The sequence below is a fragment of the Heloderma suspectum genome, chromosome 2 (genome assembly GCF_057233095.1).
Source record: "Heloderma suspectum isolate Gila_16-S chromosome 2, 16-S_ref, whole genome shotgun sequence".
Classification (NCBI taxonomy): domain Eukaryota; kingdom Metazoa; phylum Chordata; class Lepidosauria; order Squamata; family Helodermatidae; genus Heloderma; species Heloderma suspectum.
In genome coordinates this window covers 380234793-380255071 of record NC_139459.1, presented here as the reverse complement: position 1 = coordinate 380255071, position 20279 = coordinate 380234793, and the positions used below count along the sequence as shown (strand labels likewise).

Sequence of the window (20279 nt, the reverse complement as noted above, 5' to 3'; positions counted from 1 at the left end):
TAGGTATTTAAAATAATAAACACGTATTCATTCATTCATTCATTGAACAGGTCAACATTCAGAATGACTCTGCAAGTAGGACCAGAATCACCAAAAGAGCCTGCCCTCAATGCCTAACTCACAGAGCCAGTCCAGAACATGGCCATGGTCAATGGTATCGAACGCCGCTGAAATTTTTTTATTGTAACCCCCTTGGGGAGGGGATAAAAACATCACAAAATAAATGGAACCCATTCCCACCTTCTTTGAGTCAGCCCCCAGAATCCACCCCAGACCAAGTCTGCCCTAAGCAAGACACAGCTGAAGCAAGGAGAGGCCCATTTCTGGAGGAAACCTTTCCAGTTCCACATGGCTCAAGGAAGTGAGCCAAGACACAAGCTGCCAGGGAAGAAAGACCAATGAACCCATGGGCCCAGCTGCCCCTGAGTTTGGAAGGGCTTGGAAAGACCTGTGTCGGGACAAGGGATTTCAGAGAATTCCACCGTGGACTCAAATGAGGCTGGATTCCAGAGAATCTGACCACCGGATTCCACAGCAGAATGGCATCACTTACCTCCAGCTCTGGAGGATTTCCTGCAGAGTGGATCTCCAGAAGGAGAAATGCTCATGGTGGCTGCCATTAGCCTATCACTGGGACAAATACAGACAAATGCCTGCCGATTGCAACTCCTGCCTCAGCATTTCTCAGTCAGAGAGAGAAGAGGGTAAAATCCCTCCCTGCAGCGAAGGAGACACATCAAATCACCCACCCCACCAATTCAGAAGCAACGCCCTCTGTTGTTTCAGAACACCCTATTAAGTTCAATGGTGCTCCCCCAAGGATTGCGGACTTACAGGGTGATCTTATGTCTACTCAGAAGTAAGTCCCACTGCGTTCAATATGGCTTACTACCAAGTAAGAAAGTGCCCAGGATTGGGGCCACTAGAAAACAGTACAGCAGAAGCTAAGCTACCAGGAGAAGGGGGGGAGGGGATACGTGTAAAGGCACTGAGTTGTGATCCTGCATTTAAAGCGGAAGCAGAAAACCCCATTTTAAATGGAGGAGTTTAGGCTGGTGGAAGATCCATATTGTTTTTACTTCAGTCAGTGGAGAGAGATGTGCTCTGTGTTTGGATACTGGTTTTGTGGGTCTCCCCTTTAAAAATCATATGAAATTGTGAGGATCCCTTTTTTGATTTTATGTACCCTTGTTTTACCCACCACCTCCCAACACATGGGCTCCCTGGGTGGATGCGGGAGTCTTCTTTTTCAGACAAGCAGGAGAAAGCATTCAAAGTCTGGATCTCGCTGACTATTTAAGGCACAACCCTATGCATGTGTAGACAGAAAAGAGGTCCTACAACTCCCAGCATTCCCCAGCCAGCCATGAAGTTGTAGGACTTTTTTCTGTCTAAACTTGTATAGGAGTGTGCCGTTCATGCAATTCATGTGGCAGAGCTTGGCATCTTTTAAGATATTTGTGAAGCAGTTGCTTTAGGCACTAGTGCTTGGGTGGGAAAGCAGTGCCTGTCAGCTCCAAATCAGAAGCCAAATTGCTGTCAATGGGAATTCCCTCCCTCCTTGAACACAGGCAGACACAGGCCAATCTTGGGAGTTCGCAAACAGCGAACCAGAAAATGTCGACTGGATTCAATACACTTTCTCAAATCACTGAGGATGATGGAATGAAATATCCCTAAGAAGCTATGAAAAAGAAATAGAATGGATTTCATAACATTCGTACATCACTAAGTGGGGGTGGAATTCTTCCACCTCTCTAACTCTGATAAGATGCCATCTTTCGTTTTCAGGAAGAGATGCTCCGTTCCATTCAGATCTGGCCTCAATACAATAATGCAGCACTTGGGAAGAAAGATGCAGCACAGCAACCCAGCACTTGAGGACAAGATAGAGAAGACCTGCACGGCTACCATATATTTCCCCTTCGTACTCAGGTAGGTGGGCACAAAGGAGACCCAGACACTGCAAAAGACGAGCATACTGAAGGTGATCAACTTCGCTTCATTGAAGGCCCCAGGCAGCTTCCTGGCTAGGAAAGCCACCATCAAGCAGGTGGCAGCCAGGAAGCCCATGTAGCCAAGAGCAGTATAAAACATGGTGACAGACCCTTCATTGCATTCCAGGGTAATCTGCCCAGGCTGGGAGTGCATGTCAGAGTCAGGGAAGGGTGGAGAGATGCCCAGCCAGATGGAGCAGATGACAACTTGGACACTGGAACAAGAAATTACAATGGAGTTGGCAAGACTCTTCCCTAGCCATCTCTTCACCTTGTTCCCTGGCATTGTGGACAGAAAGGCCAGCACCATGGTGATCGTTTTGGCTAACACAGCAGGGATGCAAACTGAGAAGATGACGCTGAAGGCTGTTTGTCGGAAAAGGCAGGTCACTTTCCTTGGATGGCCAATGAACAGGAAGGAGGACCAAAAGGAAAGCAGGAGGGAGAGGAGGAGAACTTAGGAGAGGTTCCGGTTGTTGGCTTTGACTATTGGTGTGTCTAGGTATTTAATTAAGGTTACTAATACAAAGGCTGCGATTAAAGACAAGAATACTGCAAATGAAGCCAGGATGATCCCCAACAGTTCTCCATAGGAGAGGAAGGTCATCTCCTTGGGGATACATTCATCATGGACCTTGTTTGGATGCCGATTTTCTGGGTGACCAGTCAGATGGGCGATTAATAAATTTAATAAATAAAATAAATAAATAGGAGGGAGACAAGGAGAACGTAGGAGAGGTTCCAGTTGTTGGCTTTGACTATTGGTGTTTCTGAGTATTTAATGAAGATTCTTAACACAGAGGCTGTGATTAAAGACAAGAATAGTGCAAAGGAAGGCAGGATGATCCCCAAAGGTTCTTCATGGGAGAGGAAGGTGATATCCTTGGGGACACATTGATCATGGGCCTTGTTTGGATGTTGATCTTCTGGACACTTGGTGCAATGGTCTGCATCTGAAAAGAAGGGGTGACCTCAGCGTCATTAATATCAGTCATACATCTAGAACCTGCTGTGTTCTATTCCATTTGGAAGAGAGATGGGGACATGGAAGAGGTCAACAAAGAACAATGTGTAGTAGAGGGGAGGGGGAGGGAGAGAGAGAGAGAGAGAGAACTTCCCTGGAAGAGGACCTGCTTTCTGATCAGTAGGTTCCACCCATGGCCTCATTGCCAAAGAAGGATCTCAAGTCATTGGGGCAGGAAACCTGGATCTCAGAGACATAACTGAGCTGATGCCAGCCTGTGTAAAATAGTCAATACTGAGCTTGAGGGATTTTTTGGTTGACTTGAAATAAAAGTAGCATCCTGTGTTGTTCAAATATGAATTAGCAAGGGTGATAAGACAAACACTGTTCAGGAGAGTCTCAACTCCCCTTAAGTTTCCTACACAGGTTAGGAATCCATCATAAAGCCTTCTTATCTTACACATTCATAGGAGTTTTTGTTGGATGGTTTTAAATGAATAGAAGAGAGAATTAAAACAGAGTAGGGGAAGTATTAGGCCGATGTAAATATTTGCCCCAGAGAAGGCCCACACCTCTGAGGACACCCACCTTCATGAATGGAGATTGTCCCTTCCGCACATGGAGCACAAGCATAGCAGCAAGGTGGCTTTCCTTCCTGAATCGCTTTGGCATATCCGGGGCGGCAGCTGTTGACACATCTGGAACGAGGCATGGTCTAGCAATACAGAGAAGCAGCACAAATAAAAAAAGATGTACTATTTTTCTCTCTGGAAATGAATCATGGAGTTTTGAAAGGACCCCACAGACTCTGTAGTCCTAGTGACTCAAAGTGACCCCAGGCCTTTGTTCAGTGTATCCCTAGGGTGTGGGTTTGTTTAGATTTTATTTTTTACTATTTTTGCACAACACCATGTCAGGGAAAACATGTTTGCTGGTTCATTTGTTTCAACCATCATATCCCACCTTTTCTATACATGTGCTGAAGACATTGTACAGAAAGATGCAAGGTATAATATCAAAGTAAACTAACAACATCCAGACTTTGATTATTCACAATAGGAAGGGTAAAATGTTTACATTCCTCCAGCAGAGCTGTCATTATGGAATAGTCTAGACAGTCTTCTGGAAACTATCTTATTATGCTACCCTGGCACTGATCTTCTAATATGTGGAGATTTTAATCCTCATATAGGTGTAGGATTCAAATCTGAAGGCAGTCAAATTTCCACATACATGGAATATATTTTTCCACTGGACTATTGCTCACTGGTGAGACTTGAAACTCTAGCAGTTGGGAACTACTGAAGATTTTTGATGAACATCCATTAATGGGTGTACGTGGAATTTAACTTGATAAATCTGATAGATATTTTACGTTTTTGAGCTCTAGGGGCAAGAGTGCGGTAGAGTAATGTCTACTACATTATTGCCCCATGTGGCAAAGTTTCAAACTAAGGAGCAAGCTGAGAGTGATCACTTGCCATGAATCTTATCTCTGTTAAACAAAGAGTGGAATAAATCCCACCAAGAGTGGGGCATCTTGGATGGCTTGAGAATGGGACCAAGGAGACTCAAATGGTCTGAGCTTTGGGGACTAGAAACCGATCAACTTTTAAATACCCTACATCTTATCCAGCTTAGAGCATTACAAAAACAAAAAGAAAAACCCACAATGGAGACATTGGAAATGCTTACATTAGTATTATAAGCAGCTTGAACCCTTATTTGGTTAAAAATGTTCAGACCTAGAAACAGCTTTATTTCTGAAGCCTCCCGGTTTGACCATGAGTGTAGGAAAGGGAGAAAAGAACTAGTTTGGTTTTGAAATATCTTGTCTTCTTTTTAAACCTAACAAGCAGTTTGGGCTATTGCTAAGAAGCAATGTCTATTTAAAAAATCTTCTAAAAACAAAGAAGTTGAAATACTCTAAGTATGTATGGCAAGAACTGGGATTGGCTTGTCTCCAGAAAAAAGAACACATGTTTAGCGAGATGGTTTCAATTGGTCTCAAAGAAGAATGAATTATCTCTGAAGTCCAAATTTCACCTCTTGTATGGGTTGATCATTTTCAAGTCGTTTTTGGTGAGGTAGGAGAAGTCTGATCTCATGTAGAGAAGAAGCTACAAACCTTGAAAGATACTCTAGAATTGACCTTTGTAACAGCTTAAGAAACCCAAGGACTGATTTCTCACCTGACCAATGGTAAAGCCTCAGGTGAGGATATGATACCACCAGAATTGTTTAAAGCAAACTCAGATCAGTGGGCACCTATTCTAGCAAGACAGTTCTCGCTTATTAACTCTTCAGGTTGGATGCCCCAGGGATTGAAAAACAGTATTGTATTCCCCTTTTGCAAAAAAGGTGACAAAACAAGCTCTGGTAATTATAGACCTATTATTTTATTAGCCATTGACTCTAAACTTGAGATTCCTACTGAATAGGTTATTAGACTGGGCAGAGATCAATCAGATAATCCATCCTGAACAAGCTGGCTTTACGACAGGAGTCAGAACAACAGATCAGTGTTTTATTTTGCAGCATCTAATTCAGAAGTCTGTCCATGAGCCCTCAAAATCTATGTTTGCCGCTTTCATTAGCATTCATTTTGGTAAACAGGACCAGACTATGGCATAAATTGCAGGACACCAATATTGACAGGAGACTTCTCATTTTAATTCAACAGCTGTATACCCATACTAGTATGCAGGTACACACAGACTCTCTGCATACTTTATCTGAAAAGATCACAACTCTCTGAGGGGTAAGACAGGGGTGCTTGTTAGCACCTTTTTATTCAGTTTCTACATTAATAATACTGTGGATGAACTCTCATCCCCCTCCTCCCCCCCACTCTGTCTGTAGGACTATGTAAGAACTCTATCCTCTTATATGCAGATGATATGGTCTTGTTATACTTACACAAATAGGGATTTGTATCATATTGAAAAAGCTGGAAAATTATTGTAGAACTGAATGTCTTAAAATTAATTATGATAAAATTACAATTATGGCGTTTGCCAAAAGACCCCAAAGACATAAATTGTCCCTTAATAATCATTGTTATGCACAATGCTCATCATTCAAGTATTTGGGTATACATTTCTCCCAGGATCTGTCCTGGAAGGCACACAAACAGACTATTGTCTTGGCTGCTTCTAGATTGGCAAAAGCTTGCTATACCTTCTGTAACCTGACGGGAGGCCAACTAGGGATGTTGGAGAATTTTGCAATGGGTTCCAGGGAGGCCGGATGCCAGCACATTCAGCTCCCCAGAATCCATGGCGGAATGAAGCCACCCGCCCCACCACCCCACGAAATGGGTGCGGAATGGTGCCTACTTTTGTCAGCCGTTCCAGTGCTCCTCGAATGGTGGCCGCAGTGGCGGATGCCATTTGCCTTGTTTCAAATGGCTGTGATAGGCTATGTAAATATATACGTAGCCTATCATGGCAATAGGTAGGAACGCAAATAGCGGCCGCCATAGCTGCTGCCATTTGCGTCCCTGTCTTTTGCCGTGATACGCTATGTAAGTATTTACATAGCGTATCACCGCTCAATGAAGGGTCACAAATGGCAGCTGCTACGCCGACCGCTTTTTGCGTCCACAGACCTGCCACTGTGAATGCACCCGGCCGGCGGCTCTGTATAGTCACCATGGAGTGGAGCCAGCCAGGAATAATTTCGGGGGGAGGTACGGAGCGCCCTCCCCCCACCACGGATGTCACCCTTCGAAAAGGTAAGTGACTTTCATACATTCCTAAGGCCAACTGATATATCCATCATTGAAAATGTTCAAGCAGATTTTAGAGAGATCTTCGCACAAATTGTGCATGGCACAGAAATTTGGGGGTGGGCAAAACAGGCTATCTGGATATTTTGTTGTTTATTCATTCAGTCGCTTCCAACTCTTCGTGACTGCATGGACCAGCCCACGCCAGAGCTTCCTGTTGGCGATTGCCACCCCCCGCTCCCCCAAGGTCGAGTCCATCACCTCCAGAATATCATCCATCCATCTCGCCCTTGGTCGGCCCCTCTTCCTTTCTAGGGATGTACGAAAGTTCTGCCACGGATCTCGGGGAGGCCGAATGCCAGCGCATTCGGCCCCCCGAAATCGGTGGCGGAAAGACCCCTTGTCCCCCGGCCCCCCCGGGATGGGACTTACCTGGGGCGGATCTTCCTGGCAGCAGTGGCTCCGGCGGCTGCTCCGGCAGTGGTGCGGCGGCTGCAGCTGCAGCTGCAGCGGCCAGTCTTCCGACCGGCTGCCACTGCCACCATTTCCAAGTTTAAAAAACAAAAAACAAAATGTGATAGGCTACGTAAAGATTTACGTATCCTATCATGGCTAAATTTTAAAAAAACCCGTGATAGGCTACGTAAATGTTTACGTAGCTTATCACGGCTGATTAAAACAAAAACAAAAAAAAGCACGTACACAAATGGCAGCGCCCATGGGCACCGCCATTTGCGTTCCTTATTTTGGCACGTCTCAGTCTAGGTAAACATTTACGTAGACTATGGCAAAAATAAGGGGAATGCAAATAGTGTAGCATCTACGCTATTTGCGTTCCCCTTATTTTCGCCGTAGTCTACGTAAATGTTTATGTAGACTAAGACGTGCCAAAATAAGTAACGCCATTTGCGTATTCGCATTTTTTTGTTTTTGTTTTAATCAGCCATGATAGGCTACGTAAACATTTACGTAGCCTATCACAGCTGACTGCAGGGACACAAATGGCGGGGCCCCATGGGCGCCGCCATTTACGTACGCGCTTTTTTTTTTTTCCAAAGTCACCTGTGATAGGCTACATGACGATTTACATAGCCTATCATGGCTGACTTTGGAAATCTAGCCATGATAGGCTACGTAAATCGTTACGTAGCCTATCACGGGTGTGTGTTGTTTTTTTACTTTACTTTTTTTTTCGTGGCCGGGTAGAGGGGGCGCTCCTCCCCGGCCTGAATTTCAGTGGCGAGGGATGGGGCGCCTCCCCCCCGGCCTGACTTTCAGCCGGGCGAAGCAGGGCACCTCCCCCCCCTCGCCTGAACTTCGGGGGGAGAACCGAAGCGCCTCCCCCCACCTCAAAGCAAGCTGCGGGACCAGGTAAGTCCCTTTCGTCCATCCTTACTTTCAGCTAAATAGGTCTAAGGTTGAAATGAGTGATGACCTATCCTCGAAAAATGCTAACAAAGCTGCTGGAACCATTCAGTAAACAGGATTGAGCAGGTGCTACAAATCTTTACAAAGGTGAGTGATCTCTCTCTAATTATCTTAAATCCTTGATTCACCCAGAGCTAGGGAAGTTATTTATGGAATTGGGCTTCCAGACTATGCCTTCAACATATCTGGATGGGAGGTTTACAAATGTTCCTATAACCCAACACCTTTGTATCTGTAAGACTCCACAAATAGAGGATATCATGAGAGAGAGAGAGAGAGAGAGAGAGAGAGAGAGAGAGAGAGAGAGAACTTTATGCCAGTCCTAGCAAAAGATTCCTCACACCTTTGCTGGGAGGAATGTTTGACAGAATTTGGCTGAACAGGTGTAAAAACTACTGGTACATATGGATCCTTTGGAACTAATAGAGTTGGCTTGTTCGCAGTGGCTGTTAAAAAGATGAGAGCAAGGGTCCAAAAAGCTGTTGCTGTAGACTGTGCACATGATGAACTGACTTGAGTGGCTTGTTCAGTCTTATTCTTTCTGTGATTGTCTCTCCTTTGTTGCGCTTGTGGCAAAATTGTAAGGACCTATGGTCATATACAATAAAATCAGCTGACTGACTGACATATACAATACAATGTTTGGGTGAGAGTGAATGTGTAGCCGTAAAACAAAGCAATGAGTAGAAGCAGTAGATCATGTCACCTGAAAGACCTAAATTATTATTATTATTATTATTATTATTATTATTATTATTACTGCAACTACTACTACTACTACTAGTAGTACTACTACAGTTTTAAGTGCAGGTTTAAAATGGGGGTGGGGGATTAGCCTTTTTAGAGAGGCAACGGCATAACCTTGGCACCATAACTAGAAACACCCTTCTCTGTGTGATTCTTTTGCTCCTCAGTGGCAGAGCAGATAGAAAAGAACGTCAAAGAGGGAGAAACTGTGAGGAGGACTGTTTTGGGTGTGTGTTGTGTGATACGCAAATGAGCTATGCATTACAATGCTGGTAAAACAATCAAAACCTCATGTAGAGCAGCCCCAGGTGAAACAAAATAAGGAAGAAGAAATGTTTAGGAAAACATGGGGTTGTTTTTAAATAGAAGATGCCATCATCTGGACGGACCCATCCCCCCTTTTCTTTGGGTCAGGCAGGGCAATTGCACAATAAAAGCTTCATCTGGAAGCCCCTTTGAAATCTAGATGTATTGATTTTATTTGTTTAAGGAGCAATCCTATGGCCGCTAATCAGTGGCTAGACAGCCACAGGATATCTGGAATTCGTGGAACCAGCCTTCCGCCCCTTTTGCACTGCCTTACATGGAACAGCCCCATGCTCACAAGAGGAGCATGGAGCGGCCAGAACAAGGCATTCCGGGGAGGGGGAGGGGGAGATGCTGGAACGACACATCCTATGTGTCATCCAGCAGCCTTCTCCCCTGCTCTGCCCTCCCATGGCTAGACAGAAATAGGCTGTCTAGCCACAAATGCAGGACAGGAGACGTGCAGAGGGTATGATCCCCTCGGTGCTTCTCCTGGCCAGCATTGGATAGGCGGTCACCTCCGAGTTCGGAGTTGGCCACCTATCTCCATAGCATTGCACCCTTAATATATTTTGTATCCCCCATTCAAGACAGGAGACTTTCAAAGGCAACTCACAACAATACAAAAGAGTAAAATGAACAAATGAGAAAGCCGCCTTCAATGGCCAGACTCACAAAGCAGTATGGAGTACATATAATTTCACAGGTTCAGGGTAGGAAAACATCCCACTGTGCATCAGATCTGTGTAAATAAGAATGGATGGTTTTCATTTGTGTTTTATATTGTTATCATGCCTTTTTGTCCCAAAATAATTCCCTGACATGGCTCACACAGGTTTAAACCCATATACAAAATCACAGAATACATCAAATTAAACAAATAAATTAAGCAAAAATAAACAAGTCAACACTGAGTTATCACAACATAAAAAATCCCATTGAAATGACCAGAAGGACACTTGGACTTCTTTCTTGATGCTCATGGTGGACCGAACTATCCAAGGACAATGCCACAGAACAAAATACCTTCCTGCAGATTGTTACCAGCCAGACCCCAGATGGTTGTGCCACTTGGAGGAGGCCTCATCGTTTGTTCTAAGAGAACACATACATGAGTCATACGGAAGATGTCCCTTGTACAACACTCACCCTAGATTGTGCAGTGCTACAATTGTTTCATCACCTTGATCTGCATCATGAAGTTGAGTGGGAGCCAATGAAGCACTTCTAAAATAGATGTGATGCTGCCTTTAGGACCTGACCCAGTGCCCACCTCAATGTCTTCGAAGGAAGCCCCATCTGGCCCCTCCAAGCTTCCAGTCTGATCTCTGGAGTCCTCCAGTTTAGAGTAACTTGAGACCTCCTGTACTATTGCACTGCAGAGCATGGTGGCAAGGAGAAAGTATGAGAGTCTGAGTGTGGATGGGGACCTGGATGGGTTTGCTCCTAATGCTGCTCCATCTGAACAGGATTATGGCATTCTGGAGATGTGTGTGTAAAGCTACACACATTATCTGCTATATAAATGGCATTGGAGGGACAGACAGGCAAGAGATAGGAAAGAATGAGACATGGAGGTCCAAGTGGCAAAGTCTGAGGAGGACCAAGACTAGCTTTGGGAGATACCAAGCTGTCTCAAGGATGGATGGATGGATGGATGGATTCATTCATTCATTCATTCATTCATTTATATATTTGTTTGTTTGTTTGTTTGTTTGATAGATTGAGAACCCACTACTTTCTGGAACTCTCCATGCAAGTAAGAGCATACCAACTGTAAAACAATGCACACAGTTCCCAGCTCATGGCGACGATCCAGAAGACTATTGTGGTCAAGGGTATCAAAAGCCACTGAGAGTTCAAGCAAGATCAACAGGGCTGTACTAACTCTGCCACTCTCCCACAAGAGGTCAGCCACCAGGTTGACCAAAGGTGATCCTGTCCCTGAAGCACACCTTAACCCAGACTGAAATGTGGTGAGATAATCAGTATCCTCCAAGAACATCTACAATTGCCCAGCCACCACCCTCTCAAGCACCTTACCCAGAACGGGGGTTTAGTGACTCATATATATTCATATAAACCTCCGGGGAGGGTTTTCTCAGGAGACACACCAACACCTCCTTCAAGGTGGCAGGCACCACTCCATCATGCAAAGACACATTCACCACTTCTTGGATCTACTCTGCCAGCCCCTTCTTGCCAGTTCAAATAAGGTAGTTGTGCATAGAATTGTATTGGAATTCTCACATGTAATATTCAACATATTATTAGAATTTAACACATCAGTAAGGTGACACAAATAATTTCCCCTACCCCGTTAAAATGCCTGGGCAGCACAATGGCTTCTGGTTTCATGGAGAGCTTTATGTCTGTGAATGCCTGTCTATGTATACTCCCAATTTTCACTCTACCCTTTTGGTTATTGAAAGATAGCACCCAATTCACGATATCAAAGTCAGTTTCCAGCTCCCCATTCTCATCCAAATACAATCCCTCCATGGAAGTATTAGAAAGCTGTCCTTCTCTTAAGAAAGCATGAAACTAGAACAACAGAGAAAACAAACAGCATTTAGAAAACATGGAAGCAGATTCAATATCTTAGTTGTTCTCCCTTTGAGCTCTAATCCTCTACAAAATGGGGCCAATGCACATCCCATCTCAACTCAGAGTGGATGACAGTCTCCTTTTTTCAGTCACAGCTGAGATACCTCCTTGAGTCTCATCTTTCTGCTTCAGCATTTTGGGGAAGTCCAGAGTCATTAATCTGCACCTTCTTGGACCTGGTAGCCACCTTCTCCAACCAGGTCTCCTATCTGGTCGCCTTCTCCAACCTGGTGCTGCCAGACATTTTGAATACAGCTTCCATCCTACTTACTAGACCAAAATATATTGCAATACATTCAGGGTTCTTGTTGTTGGTTTTTTGGAGGACCAAGTGAAACCACAAGCACCATCTACTGTAATACACTCAGTTTTTGCCTCATTTGACATGAATGGAATAAAGAAATCAACCCAATAACAACTTGCTTCTTTGGATTACCTGTGAGGAAAGCAAAAGGATGCTCCAAGGCACATCTAGATCTTGGGACAAAATGGGGAGGTTTTTTGAACTTGGGGATATAGTTGTTTTGTCTATGCTAAAGTTTGTTGCTTCTGTTATTGCTCTTTATTAATGTCAATAAATACTCTTGTTTGGTAATAACTCGGGAGTGTTTTGTGCAGCTACCCAGACATCCAGATATTGGGCAAGCTGCAGTAGTGGGTGGTTGCAGGTAGGGATGTACGAATCCCCTTACCTGGGGTCCGTGGGGGGGTCCACAGGTGGGGGGAGGTGATCCGGTCCTCCCCCGGGAATCCTCCCCAGCTGGCTCCACTCCACAGGGAGTCTGCAGAGCCACTGGCCAGCTCCGGCCGCTGCTGGACTTCTGGCTGCGGCCGGTCTGTGGACATAAATGGTTTTCGGTGTAGGGGACGCCATTTGCATCCCTGCCATTGGCCGTGATTGGCTATGTACATATTTCTGCTACACAAGATGCCATTTTGTTCCGCAGCCCAGCAGTGGATGGCTGTGGAACAAAGACGGCGACCTGGACCAGTCGCTGCCAGGTAGGTTCCATCCCGGGGGGATTCCATGGTGTGGCAGGGGGGTAGTCCATTCTGCCATGGAATCTGGGGGGCAAGTTTCCAAAGAATCCAGTCTCATTGGAGTCCATGGCGGAATTCTCCACCATCCCTAGTTACAGGACAACTCCAGGCACTCTTGAATGAAACAGATTATCTAGATCCATTTCAACTGGGCTTCACGCCTGGTTTTGGAATGTAAACTGCCTTAGTTGCCCTGTGAGATGACCTCTGCCAGGAGAGGGATGAAGGAGTGTGACTTTGTTGATTCTCCTGTACCTCTCAGTGGCTTTTGAAACCATCAACAATGGTAGCCTTCTGGATAGGTTGTCTCACCTGCGAACTGGAGGGACTGCGCTGCAGTGGTTCCGCTCCAATTTGGATGGCCAATCCCTGAAGGTGCTGGCAGTGGCTGTTCTGAATCAGCCCAGGTGAGGCAGTGGCTGTTCTGAATCAGTGCCTGGGCACAGTAATGGACTCGATGAGGGCCAATAAACAGATTCAATCCAGACAAGAAGGCGGAGGTACTGTTAGTGGGTGATTCGTCTGCCCAGCTAGGTGATGTTCAGCCTGTTCTGTGGGGTGTGGGGTTGCACTCCCACTAAAGGATCAGGTTCATGGTTTGGAGGTGCTCTTGTACCCAGAACTGTCACTTGAGGTACAGGTGAACTCAGTGGCACAGAGCACTTTTTATCAGCTTAGGCTCGTATAAAAACTATGCCCTTTTCTGGACAGAGATAAACTAGCTACAGTTGTCCATGCTCTGATAACCTCTTGTCTAGATTACTGCAATGCCTTATATGTGGGGCTGCATTTGAAAATGGACTGGAAGCTTCAGCTAGTCTAAAATAGGGCAGCAAGATTGTTAACAGGGGCCCTGTTTCCATGACAATGGAAGGAGAAGCTAATGGAGGAGTACCAGATTTTTTAAAAGAAATCCATTTTGCTGTGATGAGGTCCATGAAGGGCTCCATGAGTAGGTTCTCCAGAGCAATAAAACTCTCTTCACTGAACATCCGTCCAGTTGGGGGTGGGGGGCTTGGAGTGAACATCATCTGACTGGCAAGGGCTGCTCAACCAATAACAAAGGCTTCCCCTCCCCCCCCCACGCAATCTCCTTTCCCCTGAAAGTCCAGATGCACCTGCATTTCAGGAGCAAGCCTCATTGACCACAATGGGAGTTACTTCCAAGTAGACACACATATGCTTGTGCTGGGAAAGAGAGCAGTAAACACAAAGATGGAAACCAACCCCCATTTAACCTGCAGGGTCTGTATAACGAAGGGTGGAAGTAGTTCCTTCCTAAGGCAATAAGCCAAACAAAGGAGAATTGGAGCCTAGAGATCGTGCCTTACAGCACTTAGGGAATTGGGCTTTCAATGGTGCCATGTCAATTGAGGGGGATCTCTGTAAGTTCTGTGGGAATTAAGAGGACAAGCCTCATTCTGCGCAATGGGAAGAAACACGCTTGGGCAGGGCTAGCATACCCGAGGTCAATGCAGGGGTTGGGGCATACAACAACTATCCTGGGGAGAACCTGACTTAAGGAAAAGAATTGGACTTTAACCAGTCTCAGGAAATCTGGTTTTTCCCTGATAAGCTCCGGGGTGGCTGCTGGATGGCCACGATGTCATGTATCTCTTAATGACCTCAACATGCAGCTGGCTCGGGGTAAATTGCTAGTCGAGACACCCCCAGGGACTGGCCTATGAGATCACATTTTGCCAGTACTTTTCCAGGTCCAATTCAAAGGGCTGGTATTAGCATTCAAAGCCCTTAACGGCTTGGGGCCAGTTATCTGAAGGATCGCCTACTCACATATGTGCCTGCCGGGGCACTAACATCATCCTCAGCAGTCCTTCTCTGTGAGCCCCTGCTGAAGGAAGTGAGGCAGAGGGCTACCAGGAAGAGGGCCTTTTCTGCTGTGGCACCCAGGCTGTGGAATGAGCTCCCTAGAGAGGTTTGCCTGGCAGCAGTGGCACCTACATTGTACTCCTTCCAGTGCCAGGTGAAGACCTTTTTATTCTCCCAGGGTTTTTGCTTCCCAATCTTTTAGCTTTGGTGTTTTAAAAGTGTATTTTAAATCTCTGAATTGCTGCTAGGTTTTATTCTGGTTGTCCGAGAATATTGTGGTTTTAAGCTTTCATGTTTTATATAGTTTTATGCTGTGCTTTGTGGTTTTAACTTTCGTGAGCTGCGCAGAAAGCTTTGGCTATTGGGTGGTATAGAAAGAAAGAAAGAAAGAAAGAAAGAAAGAAAGAAAGAAAGAAAGAAAGCAAGCAAGCAAGCAAGCTGGTCTGGGTCACTGCCATGTCTTCTGACCTAAGGGATATATGAGCAAGGAGGAAGAAAGGACAGACAGAACCAGAGAGAGCTTCCCTGTCTGAGACAAGCCCTGCGTAGATGGGCCTTTCCTCAATAGGGTAGCCTATGCAATGGGACTGGGACCAACAGAGAGAGAGAGATGAGGAAGAGAGTCCAACTTCAGCGAAGAAGGCTGGATTTCTTCTTATCTGGTCTGAGCAGAAGCTCATTTGTCCCAAAATGCTTGCCTGAAAAGAAAACATAGGAATATAAGAACATAAGAAGAGCCATGCTGGATGAGAACAAGGATCCATCTAGTCCAGAACTCTGTTCACACCTGCCAACCAGCTGTTGAGCAGGAACCAACAAGCAGGGCAACACAGCACCCTCCTGCCCATGTTCCCCAGAAATTGGTGCAGACAGGCTCACTGCCTCTGGTACTAGAGGTAGCACATAGCCATCAGGACTAGTAGCCATTGGTAGCCTTTTCCACCAGGAATGTGTCTAGACATCTTTTAAAGCCATCCAAATTGGTGGCCATCACTACATCCTGTGGAAGCGTATTCCATAGTTTCACTATGTGCTGTGTGGAGAAGTTCTTCCTTTTCTCTGTCCTGAATCTCCCACCAATCAGCTTCATAGCATGACCCCGGGTTCTAGCATTTTGAGAGAGGGAGAAAAATGTCTCCATATCCACACGCTCCACACCATGCATAATTTTGTAGACCTGTATTATGTCTCCATTGCCCTCCTTTTTTCGAAGCTAAAGTGTTCAGCAATTTCTGAAAACAAAGTGGTGTCCAGGTATGCCTGATAGTTAGAAGGCAATTCCTCCAGTTGGGAGACAACACGCTCAAAGGCCCTCCTCCTGGTTTTTTCCAAGGAGATATCCAACCCAAGTGGGCCCCTCTGGAGGGCCTCTGCCTAAGACAGCAGTGATTGAGCAGGATGATGAGGAAGAAGGCATGTCCTCAAGTGTCCTGGTCCCAAGTTCTTCTTGGCTTTACAGACCTTGATCAAACCTTAATCCAGGCCTGTTATCAAAGAGGCATTGTGTAGTGCTTTCAGCAGAAGGGTTACATGCTGCCTTGGAGAGGCACAAGACAACAGTCAGGCAGTCACACTCTGCACTGCCTGTACCTTCTGGACTGGTCTCAGTGGTATCCTCACATAGAGCTGGCAGCCCAGATTTGAAGTCACCGATATCGGTACCACTGTGGCCAAACTATACCCATCTAGGAGTGGCTGCAGCTGGAAAAGCAGACAAAGCTGTAAAAGGCACCACGAGCAACTGAGGTCACTGAGAACTCCAGCAACAACAATGGATCTAGGAGTACCACAGACTATGAACCTGGGCCTACATACGGAATGCAGCCTGTCTAGAACAGGATACCAAGCTATCTCTCAGGCACAGAAACCACTCAGTAATGCACTAAGAACGATCATGTGCACATGACATCTCCACACAGCATCTTTCACCACTATGGTGCTGTTGCAAAATAAAAACACAATACCTGCCATGGCCGCAGCTTTTGATGTTTCAGCCTGTCCCGTCCACCCACCATCTTCATCATCTGCTTTGACTGGGATAAATACGCAGCATTTAAAGCATGGGCCACTGCTTGAACACTGTTGTAGGCACTGAAGCTGTCTTGGGACAGGGCCCTCTCAACCTCCTCCAGGGGCAGAGTCCTCAGTTTCTCTTTCTCTCTGCATCTGTTCCAGCTTCTCTTGGAAAACACATGGTTTGAAGATAAACAATCAAAGGATTCATCCCAAAACAGACACAGAGGAGAGGTAAATGGTTGATAGTAATCATATTTTGTCCTTTTTTGTGTAGCCACTTTGAAGGTCCAAGAACCATGGATGAACTTGAACTTACCATGACCAACAAACAGGTTGAAGTCAATGTCTGGAAATGTTGTTGTGATCCAGACTTTTGCTCCTTTTTCTTTCTTTGCAAGCATTCTTTGCATATTGATAACTGGTTGAAATACATATTGAACATCTGCATACAATACAACTACATTGACTTGTCTCCAAACAACAGATAATTTACTCTCATGTCTGATTCTTATGTGTAGTCTTTCTGAGAAGACAACACAAATTCCACTCCTGGTCAACAGAGGTGTCATGGCTCTCATGAACCTGTCTCCATTATCATTGCCTGGAGCAAAGAGACTGATCCACGTCCATCCGAAAAACAGGAGCAGTTGGACGATCCCCTGGTACTGGGTTTCTTCCCTTGGGACCATCTGGTGGATGAAAGGGAACTGACTTCTATCATTCAGAACATGACTAGCAAAACCATAATTGATCTAGTGAGGGAAGGAAGAAACTGGTATTTCGCACTGATTTGTTTTCAGGATGAGGTCAGATTTTTATTAACCTGAAATCATTAATCTCTAACAAAAATGGGGGTGGAGTTCTAAAATATCCGAAGGATACTTTGTGGTGCTTCCATTCTTTGTGTGATTTCCTCAAGGAGGTACAGTGGGGTCCTTGACAGTGGGGGGACAGGAGACACAAGCAAACCTACCCCATATAAAAAGCACATTCCAAAGGCAATGCTTTTCTTTTCCCCATAGGAGTGAATGGAAACCTTCCAGTTGTTCCGAGTACAGTAAAGCAGTTCACTTGAGGACACTACTAGATAAAGGTAAAGCTCCCTGCCATGAGTAAGCTCAGCAGAAGGGGAAGATGTTAGCCCCCCTCCCAAGTGTGTTCCAGATATTGTTTCTGAGGCACACTGGAACCTTTTCCAGGCATCAGAGCAAAGAAGGGGCAACATGAGCAGAATTGATAGCAGGTCCATGCCTCTAGCTTAAGGGTAGGCAACTTCATAGGTCTGGTGGGTACACTGCCATCCCTCGAACTGTGGAGTGGCTGCACCCCAATGATACCACCACATATGGCCACTTGCCCACCCCTGCTTTAGTGTCATTATGTGGCTTGTGCCGACTTCCCTGTCTTCAAGTGCTGGCTTTGCTTCACCTCCATTCAATCACAGCCAAAAGGAGAGAAGCAGGAATGGACAGGGTTGCGGGCTGGGCCCCTCTGAGCCCATGAGCTCTTGGCAAGCACCCCACCCCAATGCTGATACCTGATTATGGTCCTCCTTTAGCCGCACATTCTGCTGCCTTGGCTCCCATTCAAGAGTGTCTCCATGGTCACTACTCACCTCCCATATACACTCCAGTGGACCTGCTTCCCCAGTGAGCAGAGATGCTTCGGAATGGAGTCAGAGCCTGAGCCAGAGGCCAGCTCCCATTGAAATGCAGCTGGCCTCCCCTCCCCTCCCCATTCATACCTGTGGGATCTTGTAGATGCCTGACATGACTGAAATCAGGATGGAGAGGTCAGATTCAATTCCTTCAACAAGGACCAGTGGGTTATTCCTTCTCCCACAGTTGTAATTTGGAAAATTGCTTTTCCCTCCCGTAAGCAGGTGTAGCATGGCATAGGAAGTAGTTCTTCCATAATAATGGCTCTCATAGATGTCGTAGCCCAAGGTCATGTTGTTTAAGAGCCTGGGATTCTGATTGGTCTCCTGGATGGCAAACAAGAAGGACAAACTGTGCCAGTACGTCAGACGCACACGACTGGAAAACAATAAATAGAAATTTATGTGTCACACCGTCATCCTTCATTCAAAGAAAACAATATGTCTCTTTCTTTCGTTTTAAAATCTATAGCCCTTTTCATGCTATATAAATCTTAGTGTAAGGATTTATTTGGGCCTTGCAATTCACTTTTGGGTACAGTATGGGGAGTTTATGGGGTAAGGGGTAAGATATGGTTGTTATAGGGGGGTTAATACTGATGTGTAGTGGGGCAAGTAGGGGAGCAAAATCTACAGTATTAGAAGCTTGCTAGATGTCATATGGAAACTGATACGAGATGGCATGTCAGTTGGAAGGTTATCAACTGTCCCTTCCTTATAAGGAAACTGGGTAAAAGGCAAGGGGTCATAAAAAAGAACACATGGTTTGGTTTGGGATTCCCCCGTCTGGAAATAAAGGGAAGAAAAAAGAAGCTGCCGACCACATGAAAACAGAATTAAGTCATAAACAACATGACTCAGATATAGGGGAGAGAACTTTGGGAAAAGGTTAGACTTTCTGGGTACAGGATGACATATAATGTAACATGGACCAATAGGTATAACCATTTTAGAATATGTAATAAGAAGGAGGTGACCTAGTTTGGAAGAGTATTTAAGTCCATGCATAATGGGGAGGGGGTCTTTCTCCTGGTTATAGGGCATCTAAGGAAGTCCTATATTGAAATGAAAGTTCAAAATCTTTGCCAGTAGAAGGAGGATCCCCTTGTTGGTAAAGTACAGGTGTGAGTGGTAGTCATTCAGATGCAGGATGTGTGAGTATGGCCCTGCTTGGCTGAAGGTTTGCACATGTATTAAACTTTATCTTTCTTTTAGGGATGTCAGAGAATTCCGCGATGGATCTCGGTGAGGCCGAATGCAAGTGCATTCAGCCCCCCAAAATCCATCATGGAACGAAGCCCCTGCCTCCCCCAACCCACGAAAGTCAGGCGGAATGAAGCCCCCACCCCCCCAACCCACGAAAATCGTGCAAAACTGAGCACTTACCTGCTCCCGTCAGCACCGACTTGCAAATGGCAGCTGGCCTGAGGCCACCATTCGCTTCTTCTTCATGGCCATGATAGGCTATGTAAATACATACGTAGCCTATCATGGCTAACGCAGGGACACCTTTTACATAGTAATATTTACGTAGGCTAAAACGGCGAAAAATACAGAACGCAAACGGCGGCCGCTGTAGCCGCCACCATTTGCGTACACGTTTTTTTTTTTAAGCCTGCCATGATAGGCTACGTAAATACTTATGTAGCCTATCACGGCTCACTACAGGGATGCAAGTGGCAGCGGCTACGCCCGCTGCCATTTGAATCCCTGCTGCCCAGTGGCCGGATGTCTGGCCGCAGGCAGAACCGGCCGACGGCTCAATGCAATCACCGCGGAGCAGAGCCATCCAGGCAGGATTCCGGGGTGGGGTAACCGGAGCGCCTCCCCCCCATTGAGGATTCTGGGTGGAGGGACGGAGCACCTCCCCCCTGCTGCGAAAGAATCCGCGAAATGGTAAGTGACTCTAAGATGTATTTATGACACATGCAGATAGTTAAATCACACTTTTAATGG

The 20279-nt window shown here is 45.7% G+C and overlaps 2 protein-coding genes across 2 annotated transcripts in view; both read right to left on the bottom strand.

Moving 5' to 3' along the window:
• Window positions 1–1728: 1728 nt before the first annotated feature.
• On the bottom strand, window positions 1729–10259 carry LOC146356356 (vomeronasal type-2 receptor 26-like). Its single transcript, XM_084830067.1, has 3 exons — window positions 10199–10259; window positions 2695–2950; window positions 1729–2422 (listed from the first exon to the last, which is right to left on the bottom strand). The coding sequence occupies exons 1-3, from the start codon at window positions 10257–10259 to the stop codon at window positions 1729–1731; spliced, it is 1011 nt and encodes a 336-aa protein (XP_084686193.1).
• The window catches only part of LOC146356355 (vomeronasal type-2 receptor 26-like), a 23608-nt gene continuing 13584 nt past the window's right edge, over window positions 10256–20279 (bottom strand). Inside the window, exons 3-9 of the mRNA XM_084830066.1 lie at window positions 18204–18328; window positions 16615–16830; window positions 16241–16351; window positions 15438–15448; window positions 14048–14098; window positions 10356–10548; window positions 10256–10267 (exon numbers count right to left, since the gene is read on the bottom strand). Coding sequence (XP_084686192.1) covers window positions 10256–10267; window positions 10356–10548; window positions 14048–14098; window positions 15438–15448; window positions 16241–16351; window positions 16615–16830; window positions 18204–18328 — 719 coding nt within the window. The remainder of the gene's footprint in view (window positions 10268–10355; window positions 10549–14047; window positions 14099–15437; window positions 15449–16240; window positions 16352–16614; window positions 16831–18203; window positions 18329–20279) is intronic.